General features: G+C 41.8%; 1 protein-coding gene across 1 annotated transcript in view; it reads right to left on the reverse strand.

The window, feature by feature from the left end:
• The window catches only part of LOC115101181 (astrotactin-2-like), a 527,175-nt gene that overhangs the window by 217,098 nt on the left and 288,001 nt on the right, over positions 1-22,076 (reverse strand). Inside the window, exons 12-13 of the mRNA XM_029620468.2 lie at positions 4,796-4,962; positions 4,041-4,229 (exon numbers count right to left, since the gene is read on the reverse strand). Of these exons, the coding sequence (XP_029476328.1) occupies positions 4,041-4,229; positions 4,796-4,962 (356 nt within the window). The remainder of the gene's footprint in view (positions 1-4,040; positions 4,230-4,795; positions 4,963-22,076) is intronic.

The following is a 22,076-nucleotide window of genomic DNA, read 5'->3' on the forward strand; positions in this document are numbered from 1 at the left end:
TTGGCTCTCATTCGGTGTTCCAATTCATCACGAAGGTGTTCGATGGGGCTGAGGTCAGGGCTCTGTGCAGGCCAGTCAAGTACTTCCACACGATCTCGACAGACAAACCGTTTCTGTATGAACTTTGCTTTCTTCATGGGGGCATTGTCATTATGAAACAGGAAAGGACATTCCCCAACTGTTGCCACAAAGTTGGAAGCACAAAATCATCTAGAATGCCATTGTATGCTGTAGCGTTAAGATTTCGCTTCACTGGAACTGAGGGGCCTAGCACGAACCATGAAAAACAGCCCCCGACCATTATTTCCTCCTCCACCAAACTTTACAGTTGGCACTATGTATCGGGGCAGGGAGCGTTCTCCTGGCATCCGCCTAACCAAGATTTGTCCGTCGGACTGCCAGTTGGTGAAGCGTTATTCATCATGCTAGAGAACGCGTTTCCACTGCTCTAGAGTCCAATGGCGTTGAGCTTTACACCATTCTAGCAGACGCTTGGCATTGCACTTGGTGACCCTAGGTTTGTGTGCGGCTGCTCGGCTATGGAAACACATTTCATGAAGCAGCATATGTTAGGAAGAACCCTACAGCCTTGGGCTTCTGTTGGGACTTTTCCCTGACGGAGAAAATTACCTGGTCTGGAAAACAACCCTTAGTCTCCTATCTCCTAGTCACATCCACTAGCTGCATAGCAGTGTTTTCCCTAGACTCTTTAGCATTTTCATATCTGAAGGAAGTGGATAGGTGTCAACAAACAGGTGGAAGTAAGCTCCCCTAAGTCCATTGGTAAACTACAGGAGGAGGTTGTCTGCGGTTCAGGGCACCAGGCACATTCTTCAAATCATGCTCCATATATTAGGGCATATCAGCGACTGCTATCTAGCTCAAATTCATCTCTATGTCCAGTGACTACGATTAAATATGACAGCTAACTGTTTTATGTGCTCAGATCAGTGTTTATTTGCAGGTCAGGGAATTGTTTTAAGAGTCATTTTATAATCTAACAATTTTGAGTCATACCATTCCTGTTACATTCTGTATACACTGATTGCCGGGGCATATGCTTTGAACAAGTATTACGGCATATCTGCAGGAAGCAGATTTACAAATCCAAACCCAATTGCAAATGCATGCACTCAGGAGTGTGGTAAAGTGAAAGCAATTCAACCACCCTGCCAACCACCCTGATATATCAGAGGCAATATTTAATATAACACGCTACCTGTGATCGCCCAGGGCTAGATAATTACATTCACTTCTATCTCCCACATTTCCCTCTGCACTACTGATGCAAGGGAGTGAGGAGGAGGAAGCTAAGGGGGATGGGTGGGGTGGCAGTGGGGTCTGAATCGATATAGAAAATATTTTATAAAGGGAATTTGAAGGACATGAGTGCATTACCATCATTCTGAGAGAAATGTCTGTTAAACGAGTGAATACTTCAAACCCCAGAAAGAAAATTAGAATGTTAAGGCGGTTTGTATTTGTTTTTAGATTCAAAAGATGGAACGGCCTCGAAGACTAAAGCCACTTTGAAGAAATGACAGATTTGAGATAATACATTTATAGTTTCCTTGGTGTCTGTCTTTCAATCCATAAATACACAACAATAATACCCTAAAGGCAACATGTCAATTGAAAATCGTACTTTTCTCAACTTGCCGTCCGATATCAACTTTCCCTCACCTGCAGTTCAAACTGTCACAAAATGACATCGACACTTGACATAATATAGCATTTGAATAAAACATCACACCTTTAATGTATTTAATTGGATAGCTGGTGGTCCTTTTCTTAATGATTACATTGTCTAGACAAACAGCGAAGTAACACTGCACTCTAAGTGAATATCACCAGTAGGGCAATACATGTTTCCTTCCAAATGAAGACACACTGGTTGGTGCTGCTGTTGTACTCTGTCACATCAAACAGATCATGCTTTTGTAATCAAATGGCATATACAGAGCAAAGCATGACCGACAGCAATCCTCACCGGCGGCCATCTTAAAGGAGATAACTTGCCTCCTGTCATCGCCCAGTGGCTCGCTGGTACACCCATTCTAACTGGATGAAAATGAATCTACCAAAGTCAATTCTGGTTCTACCTCCACGTAAGAGCAGCTCCCGCTCAGCCCAGTCAAAGCTCTTCTCGGTCCTGCCACCAATGGTGGAACAAACTTCCCCCTAAAGTCAGGAAAGCGGAGTCCCTGCCCATCTTCCGAAAACGTCTGAAACCCTACCTCTGAAGATTATCTCAAAATACTCTCACGGCTCCCCGCTACAGATGCACAAAGATCAGGCCCCAAAACATGCTAACCTTTTACCATTACCAATAACAGGGAAAGTTAGCATTAATGTAGAAGTGTTCAGAAACATATTCCATTCTTATTTACAATAAAAGTGACTCTAAAAGGACACACTACATGATTTACCATTCATTTCTATTGGGCACAGCATTATCCAAAACAAACTGCAAATGCATCCAACAAGTTTGTATAGTCACAAACTTGATGTGGTCATTGACTGCTAGGAATATGGGACCAAATACTAAACGTTTTACTGTGCTTCAAGCATTGAGCTGTTTGTAACTTCAAGCCTATCAACTCCCGAGCTAGTTAGCAGGGGGCGCGATAATAGCGTTTCAATCGGTGCCGTCACTCGCTCTGAGACCTTGAAGTAGTTGTTCCCCTCGCGGCTTTTGTGGAGCGATGGGTAACGATGCTTCGAGAGTAGCTGTTGTCGATGTGTTCCTGGCTCGAGCCCAGGTAGGGGCGAGGAGAGGGACGGAAGCTATACTGTTACACTGGCAATACTAAAGTGCCTATAAGAACATCCAATAGTCAAAGGTATATGAAATACAAATCATATAGAGAGAAATAGTCCTATAGTTCCTATAATAACTACAACCTAAAACTTCTTACCTGGGAATATTGAAGACTCATGTTAAAAGGAATCACCAGCTTTCATATGTTCTCATGTTCTGAGCAAGGAACTTAAACGTTAGCTTTTTTACATGGCACATATTGCACTTTTACTTTCTTCTCCAACAATTTGTTTTTGCATTATTTAAACCAAATTGAACATGTTTCATTATTTATTTGAGGCTAAATTGATTTTATTGATGTATTATATTTTTTGTTAAACTAAAAGTGTTCATTCAGTATTGTTATAATTGTCATTATTACAAATAAATAAAAACATTTTTAAATAGGCCGATTAATAGGTATCGGCTTTTTTTGGTCCTCCAATAATCGGTATCAGTATCGGCGTTGGAAAATCATAATCGGTCGACCTCTAATGTGTGTGTATGAATTCCTGCCTCGTTGTCTTTGATTATGGCAGCGTCCCCCTGCAGCCTAACATTTGTCTTTGTTATCAGCCAGACACTGGAGCTTTGAGAGGGCTGACAGTGTTGTCTGTCACAGCACTGGGGGATTCCTCCCCAGCCAGCTGCACTGTGAGAGCTGCTGATACACATAAGACGTTCCACTGTGTAGATATCTCACTCACCAGCACTGATAAAAGGAAACACTGCTTTTTCATGATGTTGACACGTCCTCTGAGATTTCTCTCTGGAATAGTCCCGAGAATTCAAACCGCCAAGTTCTCATTAAGACTATTTTTGTGAGCAGGGACTGATGAGAACAAAAGTCCCAGAATCCAACTTGGATGCATTGGTTTTGTAAATGTGTCTTCTGACTTTAACCATACAAGAGAATAAAAAACAAACAAAAAGGGTCCGTAGAGTTACTTTACCACACAAACCAGTCTGTTTCTGTTTGCGCCTTGTCTTTGTCATGCAACCCAAACTAAAAACCAAGTGGTAGAAATACAGGTAAAAATAGTCCCAACACATTCACCAAGTGGCTGCACAGTTGGCATAACCCTCTTGGGAAAGCTCCTGCTACCTAACTACTGTACATCCCAATAGCCAGAGCCACATGCCATAAAGTACAGCACAGCAGTGATATGACTTGGATTACATCCCCCGTGGTACACAGCAGTGATATGGAGGACATATATTCCTCTGGGGGAGAACTTACCGGAAGGTCATCTGGAAGACCTGTCCCAGGTTTACTTGCTGACTCTTGTTGTTGTATCCATGCAGCATCTCCCCAAACAGGGTGTCATTGAAGCGGACATCCTGTCTCTGGCACTTTGGCCCCTCACAGTTCTCTTTCTGGAGAACACATGAGCGTCCGTCTGACCCCAGCTTGTACTCCTGCACACACCTGAGTGGGGAGGGGAATTCAGGTGGCAATAGACATGCATAAAAACATAGTGTATACATTTAGGCACTGTACACACGGTAATACATGCCCGCATACACACACACACACACACACACACACAAACACTAGAGAAAGTGTACCCAACTCATAGAAATAATAGATTGCAGAAGAATGTATGATTTAGCGGTCTAACATATCAAATGAAAGCCCTTGTGTAAGCAGCGCAAACATTTAAACCCGGACTTGTCTGCATTAAAGACAAACTGTCGTTGGAGTTGCACATTCAGCATTTTCTACTTCAGAAATGGCTGAGATGCACAAACCTAATGCTAATGAAACGCACAGACACACACAGGCAGTCTCATGAATTAGCCTATAGTAGAATACCATATCCGCGTTCTATACTGTACTCTGCCAACGCAGAGGTGAAAATGAGGATCAATCCCACAGTTGAAATCTGTGGATGTGCAACAGTTGTTTCTAACAGTTGTTTTGGCCATCTGTGAAGGTAAAAGGCTCTAGCTCTGTTTTACCCTTTTACTGTTCAATTCCGATGACTGACTCACCCACAGAACATGAGAACGTTGCTGGAGGTGGGGTCGTCTGGTAGGGGCACCAGCTGTTGGAGACACAGCTGCTCACAGCCACCGTTGAAGCCATCCGTGCAGTCCGTGCCCTTTGAGTAGTCATAGCAACCCATGCCGTCCTTCATTGGCCGCAGCCCGTCGGGACACTGGAGGGGCAAGAGAGAGACACAGTAGTGGGAGAGAAACAGACAGACAGAGAGAATAAGTAGGGGTCACCATATGTATGCAGATCAGGACCCAGGAGACAGACAGAGCAATGGTCTGCTCCAATTAACAACAAAGAACTCCATCTCCCAGAGTTCTCCTCTAGAGTCAGTGGGGATCTGATGAAGGAGATATGCAAACAGGTGACCCCCCCCCACTGAAACATGCAACAACAACAAAAACTACTAGGGGAAGTGCTGGTTTAAACTAATTAAAACATCTACACGATCAGTCTTTGTGTGTAAAATAAAAAGTGGCTAATGTGAACCTAACTCACAGCTAAAAAATGTAAAGAAAGCAATCCAATGTTATCTGTTGCCTTGACTTTACTACAAATGGCACTCAAGTCTTGAGAAAAAAACAATACACTAATATTGCAGTTAGCCACGACAGCCTTTATAATAGAACGCTTGTGACCACACACATATAAATATTGCACTTGGGGAATAAATATCTTAAGTAGAAATAGAATGAAACAAACAGACATTCTATTTTTGCTCTATTATAGTGGCCACTATAGACATCGATCAAGTGCACTGCACATTATTACATTGTACACTTTCTGCCTGTGGACATCTGTTCTACAATGTGCCAGCAACAGTGAGAAAGATGAAAAGTGTGTGTGTGTGTGTGTGTGTGGTGTTCCTTTCACCTCTATAGTGGCATCCAGCCAGGCCCAGTTCCAACTACACTTCATCCCTAAATCCACTTGTTAAACAAGCAAAGCCTCGTTTTCACCTAATTCTCTCATTCTGAAAATTAACCACATAGCGTCACTGTAGAGGGAAAACATTAGTTAACAGATAGTGGTTAGCTTTTTAGCTAGTTAACATTTCACACAGATTGCCAGGGTCCAGTAAGCAACTAACACGTTATAACTTGAGGTAACAGCAAGGAGTCATATACCAGTTAATACTATAGTGAATTGATTAGGTTACTAACGTTAGCTCATCTGATGTTGTAACATTAGCTGTCTGACTTTATTAGCCAGCTAATTTTCACACCATAAACTCAATTATTTGATCACATGAGTTGGCTAATGTTGCTCAACATTTCTCTGGCTAGCTAAAGGAGAATAAGATACATCTAGCAAGATACTTAACAATGCTAATACTTGTTCCACCACACTGTCTCCCTCATCTCAAACTTTCCAAATGCCAGTTGTTTTTTGGTTACAGCTCATGAAGTCCTTTTCGTTATCGTTCAGGGGACGCGCTGCTGTAACTGCCAAGCTGCCTTTCCGGAGAACTAGTAACTGGTTGTCTCTTCTTTCTTCGGTCGCTTGCTGCTCTGCATTCTGTTGTAATGTTAACGATTGGCTGAGCCTTGGATACAACCAGTATTGCGCCAAATGCGCATCACTCGATCGCTTACAGCTAGTAGTGATCCAACACCCACCACCAAACTTTTCTCATCGGATCTACACGTATCACGAAGATCACCTATTTTTGATTCAAAACGACGAATTTCGCCGAAAGCCGACTGGTTTGCATCCCTGATGAAGTGTTGTTTGGCAAATCAGGGAAAGCAGTCAGAGCAGAGCTCTCCAAATTCCAAATTAGTCTCAACCACATGCATACATTTCACCCGAGATTCACTCGGAAAAGGCATATTATTTACAGCGTAAGTACGCAGTATAAATCCATACAGCTCCTCCAAAAACCTTTCAAATGAGCAAACGGTTGTATTTAGACATCTTTTTTTATTTTCTGGCCTGATAAAAAGAGACTTATTTATAATGACTTGAGGCCTATGGTGTGTGTTTACTTTAGATTAGTAGACTGATCTGAAAGCTCTGCTGGAGCAGAGTACAGTTTAGGGAGTTAGTGTGGTGATAACCTGACAGTGTTGCTATCACACAGTGGTAGTACCAGACAGTCCCTGATGTTTTAGTGATAAAATGAATGCACAATCCAACTGCTCAAAAGCTTTCAGAAGTAAATTAATCCTAAATGTAGTAGTCGTTTCAGACAAGTTTTAATTCACTGCCAATTGCACCTCTTTATAGTGTAGGCCTACACTATAATCATGATGTGGCCATTACATAACAAAAACCAATGCAACAATAGGTTTTGCCTGCTATCTTATGTGAAGTTGGCAGGACCACCATCCTTTCATGTAATCCAAAACCCAATCTGATCCAACACCTACTGCACACAATCACAAATACAAATCGTTTTTCAAATCTTCAACAACACACTGAATGTATGTATTACCACATGCAAATCCCTCTTATTTGATGAAAATCTAAACAACCCAGTGACATCTCTGCTCTGTGATCGTAGTGGCTGCTGTTGTTGTTAGGGACGTATCTGGGGTTTATCTTAATGTGGATGACGACCAGCCATAACAGGAGAGTGATGTTGATGTCAGACATAATACCAGCTGACAAACATTTCTATCCTGATGGATGGCCAGATGTCCCAGAGGCCATAGTGGCACGTCACCCCAGGGGATTGTGGGGTAGCATACAGAGTGTGACATTGCCCTTTCACCGACATCTCAAGGCTGCTAAGTGGGCGACGGTCTAAACATGTGAGGAAGTACCATAGATGCATAGGTTGACCAGCTCTGGTAAAAATGGGCATTTTACATTTGATTTTAGTATAGAGTAGTGTATATACGGCGTTCAATATAGAGCATTGATATGTCACTCAATTTCAGAGAGTGAGACATCTTTTAACCACTAATTTTCCAAGGAAGTGGACTTGATCTTTCTGTTGAACCCTTTTCGGTGTAAGTATTGTGGTTATTACTCATACATACCGGCCATGATAAATTGTATGTAGTGATAGACTTGTAATGTAGATAAAATAGCCCTGTAGCTGTGGTGTGTTCCTGTGATAACGAGACTATACTGTAGAATGACATCACACACACACACACACAATCCACTGCAGCTAAACCAATCAATACTGCACTGCTCCTATGGGTGTCTGTCATCTACAGTGTCAATCTGGATCTTTACCATTTAGAACTTGTCATAATGGCGTCTGTACAATAATAGATTCCACAAAAGATCATACAGGCTTCTTGATGTTATCATTGGCCACATGGGTCTGATCAGAATTTATAATGACCAGGGGAGAATAAATGAAGTACTCAGACGGAGTAGAAAGATATGGAGGGGGAGCGAAGGAGAGATGGGGAATGGGGAGAGCTCCCTCACTTACACTGTAGAGCCTTGGAAGTGCTGTTTTACAAGCCTGTTAGGCTGCGATATTGATCAGCGTTGGAGATGGTGTCGGGGAGGCAGATTAAGAAAACAAATAAAACACAGTGAAACAATTACCCAGAACTCCAAAAGGGCAACAGTAAACGCCCAATGGCCGGTCCATAAATGAAGGCACGGTGTTATATTCTTATCTATCAATAGCCTAATATGGGGACTTAGAGAACACAAACACATACACACACCTCAGAGGCTAAATTCACCACCTCATGTGACTGGAAGCTATAAGTTTGTTCTAATCACCTTTCAACAACCCAAGTTTTAATCAGTTTCTGTGCAATTTACTGAGATCCTTTTCCTTAATGACTGGGGGCTCGGCTGACATACACATTCAAATGTTAAATTTTTGTCATTAATCTTAGCGCCTGGCATATCTATTCAGTGGATGAGGGAATAGTCAAGGAGGCGATTGCAGTCGTTGACCCCCATGTGTCATCATACACCAGAGACCGCCATATGGTGAGAAATGGGCTGGATGGAAAAACAGGGAATTAGCAATGATGGGGGATAAAGAGGAAATACAGAAGAGAACTAGTGGGTTGATAAGTAATTCATATGTAGTAGGGTTTTTAAGTAACACATACACCAGGTAGAATACACTTTGAGAACGATACATGGTAAATCATATTGTCTGGTGATAGATGTCCAAATGTGTATCTATCTGACAGCTTGATTCGATTTGGAGCTGACAGAGATGTATGCCCATAGCTTTGTTATTTCTCCTATGGATCGGAAATTAGAGTGATGGAACAGCTTTATTCCACGAGTGCCAAAACACTGAGGACTGACGATCCCCTCAGAGAAATATGAAGTCTCCTGCAGCTGTTACGTTGTCCATTTTAAATTCCTCCTATGCTTAATCTTCAAAGTGAAATGACACCGCTGTGTTTGATATTAAGAATACATTCATATATTTTCAATGACCCCAAAGTCGCTTTAATGAAGAAACTAAACAAAAAACAGAGATTGAAACAAGTCCATGCCAGAATAACAGCAGGAAGAAATCTAAACATGAAACAAAGAGAAGGGGATGGGCTTAAAGAAGGGAAAAGAGTGTGATCTGTCACTGTACATTATGAGTGAGTGAGCAGATGATGTGTGTGTGAGGTGAGGTGGGGGTGGAGGGGGGGGGGGGGGGCTTGGTGGTAGGCCAAGGTGAGGCTTTAGGAGGGACTGAAATATAGAGGGAGGAAGTTCCAGAGCCTTGGAACAACCTGTAAAGTTTCTTAATTAAAAAAACTGCTGAGCCTTTTTCTGAAATTAAATATTAATTGGATTTGTCCATGACTTCTCTTCAAATTTTAAAGAACAAATGGTCAAGTACCAATGCCTCACACACAACTCACAGAACAGAGAGCAAAAGGACAGGAAAGAGATAAAGTGTGGCTAGAGCTCAATTCAATAAGACACATTGTTATTCTCCCTCCATCTAAACTAGTCCCCAAATTTTAACTTGTTCTACATCTTATTTTCAATAGTGAACCAACAAAGAACAGGAAAGAGCAGGTGCTCATAATGTGTACTGTACAGAGCAATATGTTTAATGTCAAATCACAAAATCACAGTATCCAATTGCAATACATATATTTGTGAGAATTGCAATACATATCGTATCAGCACCACAGTATGTGATAATAACATTTCGTGAAGTCCCTGGCAATTCCCAGCCCTAATATCTAACTCAGCAAAGCTCTGCCAGTCAGGAATAGTCTCTGGATTTAATACTTTTCCCACCGGTTTAATGTGCAGACGGGCTGTGACTGAGCCAAATTGAATTGCTCCTCTTTTTTAACCCTGACACGATCTTATCAGTGAAGACATAAAACACAGCCCAACAGTGGATGGCAGATCTGCCTTGACTCCTAGATTATACTGTGATTATGACATCAAACAAAAGCCCTGATTCAATTGTCCCTCTTACTGCATGCAACGCCTGAATAGTCAATGCTTTTACATAGACGGAGGTGGTATTGCTCTTATTTCAAGGAACAGGGAGGGTGTATTATGTGTGTGGACTTCTTTTTTCAAAAGCCTGATATTTACGATAATAGAAAGTTCAATTGTGACAATGCAGTACCTTATTGGATTCAAAATAGTTGAAAATATTTTGTTTTGAACGGCTCCGCTACTAATCCAAGCAAAAATAATAGGCCTTTTGGCCTATTATGGAGTTATGGCCACTATCCATCACAATGATCGACTTTCAGACAATACACTTCAACTTGAAAAACTTTAATAAAAGTCGGCCTAAAGGCTTATCTCTGCCCTTCGAGCCCAGCGAACACCAATATCTACGTCTTCCAGACAGGAGAGAACATGACCTAAGTTAATATTAAGGACATCACCCAGAATCAAAGTCTGTTTGTCATGGAGCATGACTTTGTTTGGAATTCAATCAATGTATGGAGGTTACCAAAAACTGTGGCTTTAACGTTCCGTTTCAAACACCAGTGCATTTTCTTAAAGCAGGAGCAATGCTATTTTCAGACAGTGGGGGTTTGATTTAATTCCAGCCTCAGTGAGATTGCAGAAAGGACTAATGTAAACGCTTCACGCAGACTGTCTCCCCTAAAAAGCGTTCCCCCTGGTACTATAAACAACACGGTCGATCCCCCCGTTTAACCACCATAACCACAGTGAAATGAGGAGCGAATTATGAAAAGGCCTTTGAAGGAAATTCTAACTATTGAAATGTATGGTAGTGAGTTGAGCTGTTCAGTGGGACAGGAAAAGTGGTGATGTGCATATTTCCAGAACGCTGGACCACAGGGACAAGCGGTGATAGGGGGATGAGAAAAAATACACAGCTCATGGTGAGGGGGAGGTGCAATGTTTTCCCCCAGACATCTCTTCAATATAATACTAAGTAGGGCAACAGAGCACAGATTTGCTACTTGTGCTCAGAACTAATGATTTAAATCTTGACTTCCAAAGTGTGCTCCACATTGTAATGGTGTGATATATAAATGGAAAAAGTGCTTAGCAATACATAAAGAGCAAACCAAGACTTGTGTATCATTTCCAAAAATAATTAGAATTTGACAGCCAAATAAAGATCTACGGTCTAAGATGGAGTCTGAAATCAATGACGCATCAGTACCATACTGCATCCCAAAGAATATTCCAGAAGACATCCCAAAAGGAAAAGGGAAATGATGAGGGATATGCCGATAAAATGATGCCATCTGCTCTTTCCTTGACTACACCCATTAATAAGAAGATGGATACTTTATCTGTAGCTACAATGAATGGAGTAGAACTATCTCAGGTGAACTTCTGCCAACACAACCACAGAGTTGACAGAGCCACATGAACTTCTCCTGGCTTCCCCAGCGAGACTATTGAGCACATCAGGAGTGTGTAGGTGGAGGTGTGTGTGTGTGTGCACTTCAGCACAGATCAATGTGTGCTTGCTTGAAGCGAGCTTCACAGATTTAAAGGTTAGCTTGGCCTTTTGACTGTGTCAGGGCTGGCACTCTACTGACTCCCACCCCCAGGCAGGCACTCACACCTGTCTGTCAGAAGGGGAGATGTCTGCCTTAACTCAGTCTTAAACTGTGACAGAACAGCACTTAAGTTACGTGCCTCTGTGATTTTTATTATGTTCTATTGTGTGTTTATGTGTGACATCAGCTAAACACGCACTAAAGGCAATGCAGTTACAGCGATGCGTGTCTCGGATGATCTGTGCATTGAGTGGGGGGAGGACATTGATGCTGCATACATATTTGTAAAGTGGTTTTGTTTTGGCCTAATGTAGAGAGACCTAGTTGACTCCTCTTACATGCAGATGCTTCCAGTAAATGTCCTATATAAATGAGAACCCGCATTTCCCTCGTTTACAGGGAACAATAAAGGGAAAGAAAAACATGAACGATGACTTCAAAACCTCTGCATGGATTTATTTCCATAATGCCTTAAATAGGTCTCCGGAGTTCCAGACAGGGTAAAGAAATGAGTCACTTAATGGAATTTAAGCACCAGCGTGGCGGACAACACCATTGTGTGTCTAGCTCCATTCTGACATGGGGTGTCGCAAAGCAGAACTAAAAGAATCAAAGAGAAAATAATACTGCCACATCTCTGACCCTCTGAGACATGCGGTGCAGGGGGAGGTTTTTATCCGTCGCACATGTGCATTAATCACGTAGGCACAGGCAGGGAGCTTTCTCCAACAGTGTTTATTCAGAATACCAATTAATAGAGCATTTCCATTTCCTGGAAGTACAAACAAGTGGTGGGGTAACTAACACCCTCCTAGCTGGAGACTCACGGCCTGAAGTCCAGACTCAGGATGAGAGGAAATTGAAAAAGACGGCCGTGTTACTGTTTCTTTATTTTTTCTTTCTTCCTTCTCTTTTTTAGTTTTTACTTCAGAGGTTGAACACAGCTCTCCGGGCCTTTGATAAAGTTGTGTTTGCATCTCAATGAGCTGTGTTGGGCAGCATTAGTCACATCAATGCTGGTGTCTATCATCTTTGCAAATCAACCCTTTGCTATGGAGTTTGTTAGAAGTCAGTTTGAATGCTGACAGTGGAGGGGAGAGAGAGAGGCAGCAGTCAGTGGAAACTTTTAATAAGATTGTCCGCTGGTCCACACATATACCCTGGGGCTCCATATGGGCTAGTCTGGGACAACACAATCTTATTAGTCCTGCTTCATTTATACTTCATTCACAGCTGGACTCAGTCTTCACTGACATATCAGCAAAAATTTATATTTTATTTTGGGCTATCTGAATTTTAAACATAATCGCTGTATGCAATCAGAGCTTCACAACCAGGCTACTGAGACTGTGTACTTTATGGAAGAAGCTATCTGACATGGTTGTGTCCTACTGGGGTATGGAGCATGATGAATTTATTCAATAAATATGTGCAAGTACTTACAAGGAAATCAAATGGCCTTGAGAGTGATTGGTAGCTTTTCTTTGCTACAGTAAAACATATAGTTATTGCTGGATTTTATAACTATTCATTTTTTTCCACTATTGATTGCGGGCTCCTTGTCTTTGTGGCAACACAAAGCAGAAATCAAATAGCAGCCTATTTCCTAGAAAGTGGGAGGATAATTAGCTTCCAGCGTGAGCAGCAGTTGAAACGACCAGCGTAACCTTTGAACCTTGTTATTTATTCTCATCAATAAGACTGCCACCTTTACAGCACCTCAAACGGTTAGATATCCTTTAAGGGGACCAATCAGCTTGACATTTTATTTTTATTCTGTTGGTAATAAACAAGGATTTATGTTCTTTCTAATCTAAGAAAGACATGAACATCAAATCCTTTTAAACTCAACATTAATCTCTATCAAACTCATTGATGTGCAAATGAAGACAGGAATATTGAGTAAGACCAAGATGTCTCTGTTATAGAGCAGTTTAATCTAAATCGATATAGCAGGATGAGGCGAAATACAGAAGGCAATGCTCAAGGTTTTGTGTGAATTGGTAAGGTTACGACTCACTTTGGAAGAATAAGCTGCAGTTCTCAAAATCATCACACTCCTACACACGACAGATTAAAAGTCTGGAACATCTTGACAACAACATGCTACCTTTTAATTTAGAGCAAACAAGTTGCTAAATCCACTTAAATCAGTGTAGATGAAGAGGAGGAGACCGGTTAAAGAAGGAATTTTAAGCCTTGGGACAATTGAAACATGGATTGTGGACGTGTGCCATTCAGAGGGTGAATGGGCAAGACAAAAATATGTTAGTGCCTTTGAACAGGGTATGGTAGTAGGTGCCAGACACTATAAGTGCAGTGAGGCAATGGGATCACATAGCAAACTTGCTTGAATAATTGATTTGAACTAGCTAGCAACAAATTAGCGAGGTGGAACAACAGCCATTCAGCAACATTTCGAATGCAAAGTAAATTAATTAGAATTTCCCATAGGAACCAGATTGATCCTCATCAAGCCAAAGCTACATCTCAGTTTATTGCACCTGAATATTGTGTTGTTGTCACGCCCTGACCTTAGTCCATTTTATTTCTCTATTTGGTTAGGTCAGGGTGTGATTTGGGGTGGGCATTCTGTGTCGTTTGTTTCTATGTTTTGGCCGGGTATGCTTCTCAATCAGGGACAGCTGTCTATAGTTGTCTCTGATTGGGAATCATACTTAGGCAGCCTTTTTTCCTTTTGCTAGTTGTCGGTAGTTGTCTTCGTTAAATGCATGTGGAGCTTCACGTTTGTTTTGTTGGCGACATTGCAAAATAAAGGAAAATGCACGCTCACCACGCTGCACCTTGGTCCTGTCATTTCGACGAACGTGACAGTTGTTTTTCTCTTTAACTTCATAATCAAATTCCCAAGACCATCTGGAATCATCTATTTCAGATTACTGTATGACTACTTGATAATTATCCTTTTAGTGGAGGGAAATATTGTACACCAGATATAAGCTTTTATTGTGTTCATTCCTTGAAAGTCAGGCAAATTGATTTTAATTGGCAAGGTGATAGTTTAGATTCCCTCATGTCTGAAGAATATAGGCTACACTAATAATACACTTTTCACAAAAGTCACACTTCTGACAGTAAACTGAAACCATGACAAACCATTGGGTTTTGTCATCACACAAAAAGTATGATGCAATTAAACATGCTAGTTATTGGTAATTATATTACCTCTCTCTGCAGTGACAGGTTGACACCAGTTTGTTACTGTCCTATATCACACCGCATGGGCCTTGGTGGGGTAGTCAGTAGTGTCAAAACTGAAACAGTGCTATTGCAATGTCATGCTGGTGCTTTGGGAAATGAAAGCATGTCAATAAATAAAGAGCACGTTGGTTGGTTGACCTGAGGCCTCGCTACATTACGGTGCTAATGATGCATAGCTGCTCTGGTTTTCGTTAGTTACACTGAATTATCATGACCACTGGAGAAAAGAACATCGTCATATTTTTTTCAGACAGTCATCAGACAATGTTATGTTACCGAGCACTATTGAAAAACAACATGATGTTTTGTAGACAAAGCACTCCAATCACTCAAAGGCTACTAAAGGAACCAAAGCCGGATGCCAAGAAACAGAGTGTTTTTTAAACAATTTCTTGGAAGTAAATAAACGTCTGCTTGGCATGCATGTTAATTGCAAATATATATATACAACCTCACCCTCGATGTCAGTAAGACCAAGGAGTTGATTATGGACTACATCGATGGGGCTGCAGTGGAGCTAAATCACTAAGGACTTAAAATTGTACACACGGCACGCATCTTCCCCCTCAGGAGGTTGAACAAGTTTGGCATTGGCCCTCAAATCCTCAAAAAGTTATACAGCTTCACCATTGATAGCATTTTGATTGGCTGCATCACTGCTTGGTATTGCAATAGTACTGCCCTCGATCGTGGGTGCTACAGAAGGTGGTGTGGACAGCCCAGTATATCACTGGAGCCAAGCTCTCTGCCATCCAGTACCTCTATATGAGGCGGTGTGAAAGGAAGTCCAGAAAATCGTTAGACTGTTCTCTGCTTCCACACAGCAAGTGGTACAGGTGCATCAAGTCTGACACCAACAGGCTCCTGAACAGCTTCTATCCCCCAAGCCATAATACTGCTAAATAGCTAACAAAATGCTTACACTGACTATCTGAGTTGAACCTTTAATATTTGCACAGTCTTTATAAACATTCACAGGACTCTACACACTCATGCACACTGACACTACAACACACACATAACATTCACACACATGTATACTTACTCTACACACACTCAAATTAAATCTTCATTTACACTGCTGCTACTCCGTTTATCATATATCCTGATGCCTAGGCACCTTACCCCTATACTCTATCACTCCTGTATCCCTGCACATTGTAAATGTGGTACTGGAGCTGATCCTGCATTTACATTACATGACCAAAAGTATGTGGACACCTGCTCGTCGAACATCTCATTCCAAAATCATGGGCATTAATATGGAGTTGGTACCCCTTTGCTGCTATAACAGCATCCACTCTCCTGGGAAGGCTTTCCACTAGGTGTTGGAACATTGCTGTGGGGACTTGCTTCCATTCAGCCACAAGAGCATTAGTGAGGCCGGGCACTAATGGTGGGTGATTAGGCCGAGCTCGACAAACCATTTCTGTATGGACCTTGCTTTGTGCTCGTCTAGAATGTTGTTGTATGCTGTAGCGTTAATATTTACCTTCACTGGAATTAAGGTGTCCATCCCAAACCATGAAGGACAGACCCAGACCATTATTCCTCATCCACCAAACTTTACAGTTGGTACTATGCATTGTGGCAGGTAGCATTCTCCTGGCATCCGTCAAACCCAGATTCATCCGTCAGACTGCCAGATGGTGATTCATCTCTCCGGAGAACGCGTTTCCACTGCTCCAGACTCCAATGACGGTGAGCTTAACACCACTCCAGCCAACGCTTGGCATTGCGCGTGGTGATCTTAGGCTTGTGTGCGGCTGCTCGGCCACGGAAACCCATTTCATGAAGCTCCCGATGAACAGTTCTTGTGCTGATGTTGCAACAGATAGACAATTTTTACAATCTACACTCTTTCAGCACTCGACTGTCCCATTCTGTGAGCTTATGCAGCTTACCGCTTTGCGGCAGAGGCGCTGTTGCTCCTAGACATTTCCACTTCGATATTACAGGACTTACAGTTTACCAGGGCAGCTCTAGCAGGGCAGAAATTTGATGAACTGACTTATTGAAAAGGTCGCATCCTATGACGGTGCCACGTTGAAAGTCACTGAGCTCTTCAGTAAGGCCATTCTACTACAAATGTCTGTATATGGAGATTGCATGGCTGTGAGCTCAATTTTACACATCTGTTAGCAACGGGAGTGGCTAAAATAGCTGAATCCACTCATTTGAAGGGTTGTCCACATACCTTTGTATATATAGTGTAGCTTCTTACTTTCTCGTGTTTTTCTTATTTCTTATTTTTATTTATTTGTTCTACCTTATACAAATGTTTAGTACTACATTGATATTGATCACTGCATTGCTATGTTTAGAGCTTTCAAGAAAGGCATTCTTGTGCACGTGACATTAAAACTTGAAACATGAAACTAAAGGGACCAGGGAAAGATCAATCATATTTAGACAATGGCAGAGTTCTAGCTTGATTAATTCTGTTAAATGAAGCGGGCTCATCAGGTCTCAACCTCCTTTTGTCCTGCCCTTCCGTCATCTCCCCTGTTTTTGTTATTATTTGTGTGTGTGTGTGTGTGTCTTTCAAAGCCACCTACTATAGCTTTCCCCACCCTGACCCCTTCAAATTCGCCCTTTTAAGAGGTTTACCCATCTGCCTCTCATCCACTCTTTCAGTGATAACAGCTTAGACAAAGAGGGGGAGTATACACTTAAAAGGATTAGTTTTCACAAAAACAGCCCAAATATGATTGTTTTAGCAATCACCTAAGTAATTTGGAGATGACAAGGACTCCCACTGAATTCTTAGAATGTTGTATTATGGGTTGTTAAAATGACCTATTACTACAATAACATAACATAGTAAAATAAGATCAGGTCTCTCTTGAAAAAAATGTATTTTATCTCAATGAGACTAACCTGGACAGATAAAAGTTAAATAAATATAAAAAGTTAATAAATGCCTACTGTATTTAAACAACAAGTACATAACTTGATTCTAGGCAGAGATACCTATTGCATCTCACTTTGCTTAGTCACCCACACAATGTGCTTTATTTGTTGTCAATCAAAACTATTTTCCTTGACTTTTATTCCAATTTTATTCCAACTCTTCTCTGATTGTGATGTCATCTCTGAAGTAAATGTTAAATCTGTCTTCATATTCATGAAAACTTGTCTTATGCCATATGGTTATGTCAAAATAATACCCCCTTCTGTTACCTATGATGGATGAACTAGTGCCTTTGCTCTTTGAAGAAAATACCATAGTTTAATCCCATAAAATATAAAGCCATAATTCAATGTCAACGGAAAATATTAAATGAAAAGCTAGCCCCACTTTTGAGTGGATAATCAGACATTGAGGACAATGTCTTTCTTAGTGGAGTTGAATTGTAGCACACATCCCACTTTGAATGTTTGGATGAAAATTGGGAAATTGGGAAAAGAGTGATACAATTGAAAAAAACCACATGGGAGTATCAAAAGTATAACAAATGTACCATGGTAGTACAATGACAAAAAATGCCATGTTACTATCATGCCACTACCATGGCATTATTCTCCCGCAAAAACACATTATTTTGCAACGAATGTCTACTGTAACCTCAACATCACTCTGAGATTCTTTTTATTTTTTTACTTTGAGTTTCACTTACTTAGCTAGCAAATGCAGCTAGATAGTTTAGCCTGCTGAAACACCCTGCTCAAACGAGGGCACCAGCAAGATGGCAGTCCGTGCAGATGCATTTTTTTGGTATCTGAAGGAATTATTGGATTTACTCACCAAAATATGACACTTTGGTCATAAAACCATGTATAAATATGGTTTAGTTTGTTTAATAACCTCTCTTGGGTAGGGGGCAGTATTTTGAATTTTGGATGAATGAGGTGCCCAATGTAAATGGCCTGTTACTCAGGCACAGAAGCTAAGATGTGCATATGCATGGTAGTATTGGATAGAAAACACTAATGTTTCCAAAACTGTTCAAATAATGTCTGAGTATAACAGAACTGATATGGCAGGGGACAACCTGAGGAAAATCCATCCAGGAAGTGGGATATTTTTGATGTGGGTACTTTTCTATTGAATGCCTATACAGTATCTGTTGGGTTAGGATCTAGATTGCAGTTCCTATGGCTTCCACTAGATGTCAAGTCTTTAGACATTGTTTCAGGCTTGTATTCTGAAAGATGAGGAAGAATGAGACCTTTCTTTCAGTGGACTGTAGAAAGAAGCAGAGCTCGTTTGCGCTCGTGACCGATTGCGCCGTTTGTTGTTTTTCCTTTCTATTGAAGACGCTATTGTCCGGTTGAAATATTATCAGTTATTTAGACAATAGACAACCTGAGGATTAATTATAAACATCGTTTGACATGTTTTGACGAACTTTACCGGTACTTTTAGGATGTTTTTGTCTGCATGTCGTGACCGCCTTTAAGCCAGTGGATTACTGAACAAAACGCGCCAACAAAATGTAGTTTTTGGGACATAAAGAGGGACTTTATCGAACAAAACAAACATTTATTGTGTAACATGGACTCTTGTGACTGCAAACATATGAAGATCATCAAAGGTAAGTGATTAATTTTATCGCTATTTCTGACTTTTGTAATTCCTTTACTTGATTGTAAAATGTGTGTATGCTTTTGTAAGCGGGGCGCTGTCCTCAGACAATTTCATGGTATGCTTTTGCCATAAAGCCATTTTGAAATCTGACACAGCGGCTGAAATAACAAGAAGTTCATCTTTAAGCCGATGTATAACACTTGTATTTTTATGAATGCTTAACTTTTTCTGTATTTTGAATTTGGCACACTGCAATTTCACCGGATGTTGGCCAGGTGGGACACTACCTTACGACCCCGGCACTCCAGTCAAGCCCCATGGGGAAAAGATGAGAGGGCATGTCACTTCTTGACATGCAAAACAATACTGTGATGCTTTTGACAGCAAAAATAGATAAAAGGGCAAATTGCTTGGAGGACATGGTTAGGGAGAATACGATTAAAATTGATGCCATAAAAAAATCTGTTTTATATATGGAGAAGTGAAAACCCTCAAAAGTGACATGAAGAAAGTGGAAGTTATCTGACAGGAAAATGAGAAGGTGGCTGAACTCGAGCAAAAGGTGAATGAGGCAGGCAGAGAGATACAAGCGCAAATGGAACCTGAGGCTCCATGGAATTCCAGAGCAGGTGGGTAAGAACATCAAATGCAGAGTTGTGGAGCTGTCATTCCCAAATCAAAAGCCAAACTTCAGGAAAATGTGGACACCGTTTATTGTTTGGGAAGACTCAAGGATCAAGACGAGACCGAGGACAACCATCATCCAGTTCACCAACAGATCTACACTGAATCTTCTATGGAGGCAAGCAAAGAACTGTGAGTTCCTCATCAAGCAAAAATTGAGGTTCACAGAGGATCTGACCTCAGCAGACAAAGTGACACGAGAGAAACTGTGGCCGATGGTGGCTGCAGCTCGAAAGGCAGGGAAAACTTTTTTTTTGTCGGTGCAAGAGTGATCATCGATGGGAAAGAAATGCAGCTAAATCAGACTCTGACTCTCTCTCAAATGTTCTAACTAAGACAGAACTGGTAGGCCTAAATACTGCCTAATTTCCAGGTGAAAAGCAGCCTTTTATTGTGAAGAATTTACACAAACACTTTAATGAGAAAAGGCTGACCTGAAAACTGGTAAATTAAAAATGAACTATGGGTGAATAACTGCTTATTGTAAGGTCAACACAATGTCTCCCCCTTCTGGGAGTAAGAATAATTTGGTTAATTTATGACCAGTATTTCTCAAATCAAATCAAATTTTATTGGTCACATACACATCGTTAGCAGATGTTAATGTGAGTGGGTTGAAGGTGGAGCAGTTGCCGTACCAGGCTGTGACGCAGTCGGACAGGACGCTCTCGATTATGCATCTGTAAAAGTTTTTCAGGGTTTTGTGTGACAAGCCACATTTCTTCAGGCTCCTGAGGTTGAAGATGCGCTGTTGCGCCTTCTTCACCACACTGGCTGTGTGGGTGGACCATTTTACTTTGTCTGTGATGGATACGCCGAGGAACTTAACTTTCCACCTTCTCCACTACTGTCCGTTCAATGTGGATAGGGGGTGCTCCCTCATCTCCTTTGTTTTGTTGACGTTTAGTGAGAGGTTGTTTTCCTGACATCACACTCCGAGTGCCCTCACCTCCTCCCTGTAGGCTGTATCGTCGTTGTTGGTAATCAAGCCCACTACTGTTGTGTGGTCTGCAAACTTGATGGTTGAGTTGGAGGCATGCATGGCCACGCAGTCGTGGCTGAACAGGGAGTACAGGAGGGGGCTGAGCACACACCCTTGTTGGGCCCCAGTGTTGAGGGTCAGCGAAGTGGAGATGTTGTTTCCTACCATCACCACTTCTGGGGGTGGTCCGTCAGAAAGTCCAGGACCTAACTGCACAGGGCGGGGTTGAGACCCAGGGCCTCCAGCTTGATGATGAGCTTGGAGGGTACTATGGTGTTGAATGCTGAACTGTAGTCAATGAACAGCATTCTTACATAGATATTATTTTTGTCCAGATGGGACAGGGCAGTGTGATGGCGATTGCATCATCTGTGGACCTGTTGGGGCGGTATGCAAACTGAAGTGGGTCTTGGGTGGCCGGTAAGGTGGAGGTGATATGATCCTTGACTAGCCCCTCAAAGCACTTCATGATGACAGAAGTGAGTGCTACGAGGCGGTAGTCATTTAGTTCAGTTATCTTTGCCTTCTTGGGTACAGGAACAATGGTAGCCATCTTGAAGCATGTGGGGACAACAGACTGGGATAGGGAGCGATTGAATATGTCCGTAAACACACCAGCCAACTGGTCTGCGCATACTCTGAGGACGCGGCTAGGAATGCCGTCTGGGCCAGCAGCCTTGCAAGGGTTAACAGGTTTAAATGTTTCACTCACGTCAGCCACTGAGAAGGGGGGCGCAGTCCTTGTTAGCGAGCCGTGACGGTGGCCCGGTTTATTCCCTTAGCAGGCAAAGGTGTTTAGTTTGTCTGGAAGCGTGACGTCGGTGTCCGTGACGTGGCTGGTTTTCTTTTTGTAGTCTGTGATTTCTCGTAGACCCTGCCACATACGTCTCGTGTCTGAGCTGTTGAATTGCGACTCCACCTTGTCCCTGTGCTGACATTTTGCTTGTCTGATTGCCTTG

Source organism: Oncorhynchus nerka, linkage group LG19 (assembly GCF_034236695.1).
Source record: "Oncorhynchus nerka isolate Pitt River linkage group LG19, Oner_Uvic_2.0, whole genome shotgun sequence".
NCBI lineage: Eukaryota > Metazoa > Chordata > Actinopteri > Salmoniformes > Salmonidae > Oncorhynchus > Oncorhynchus nerka.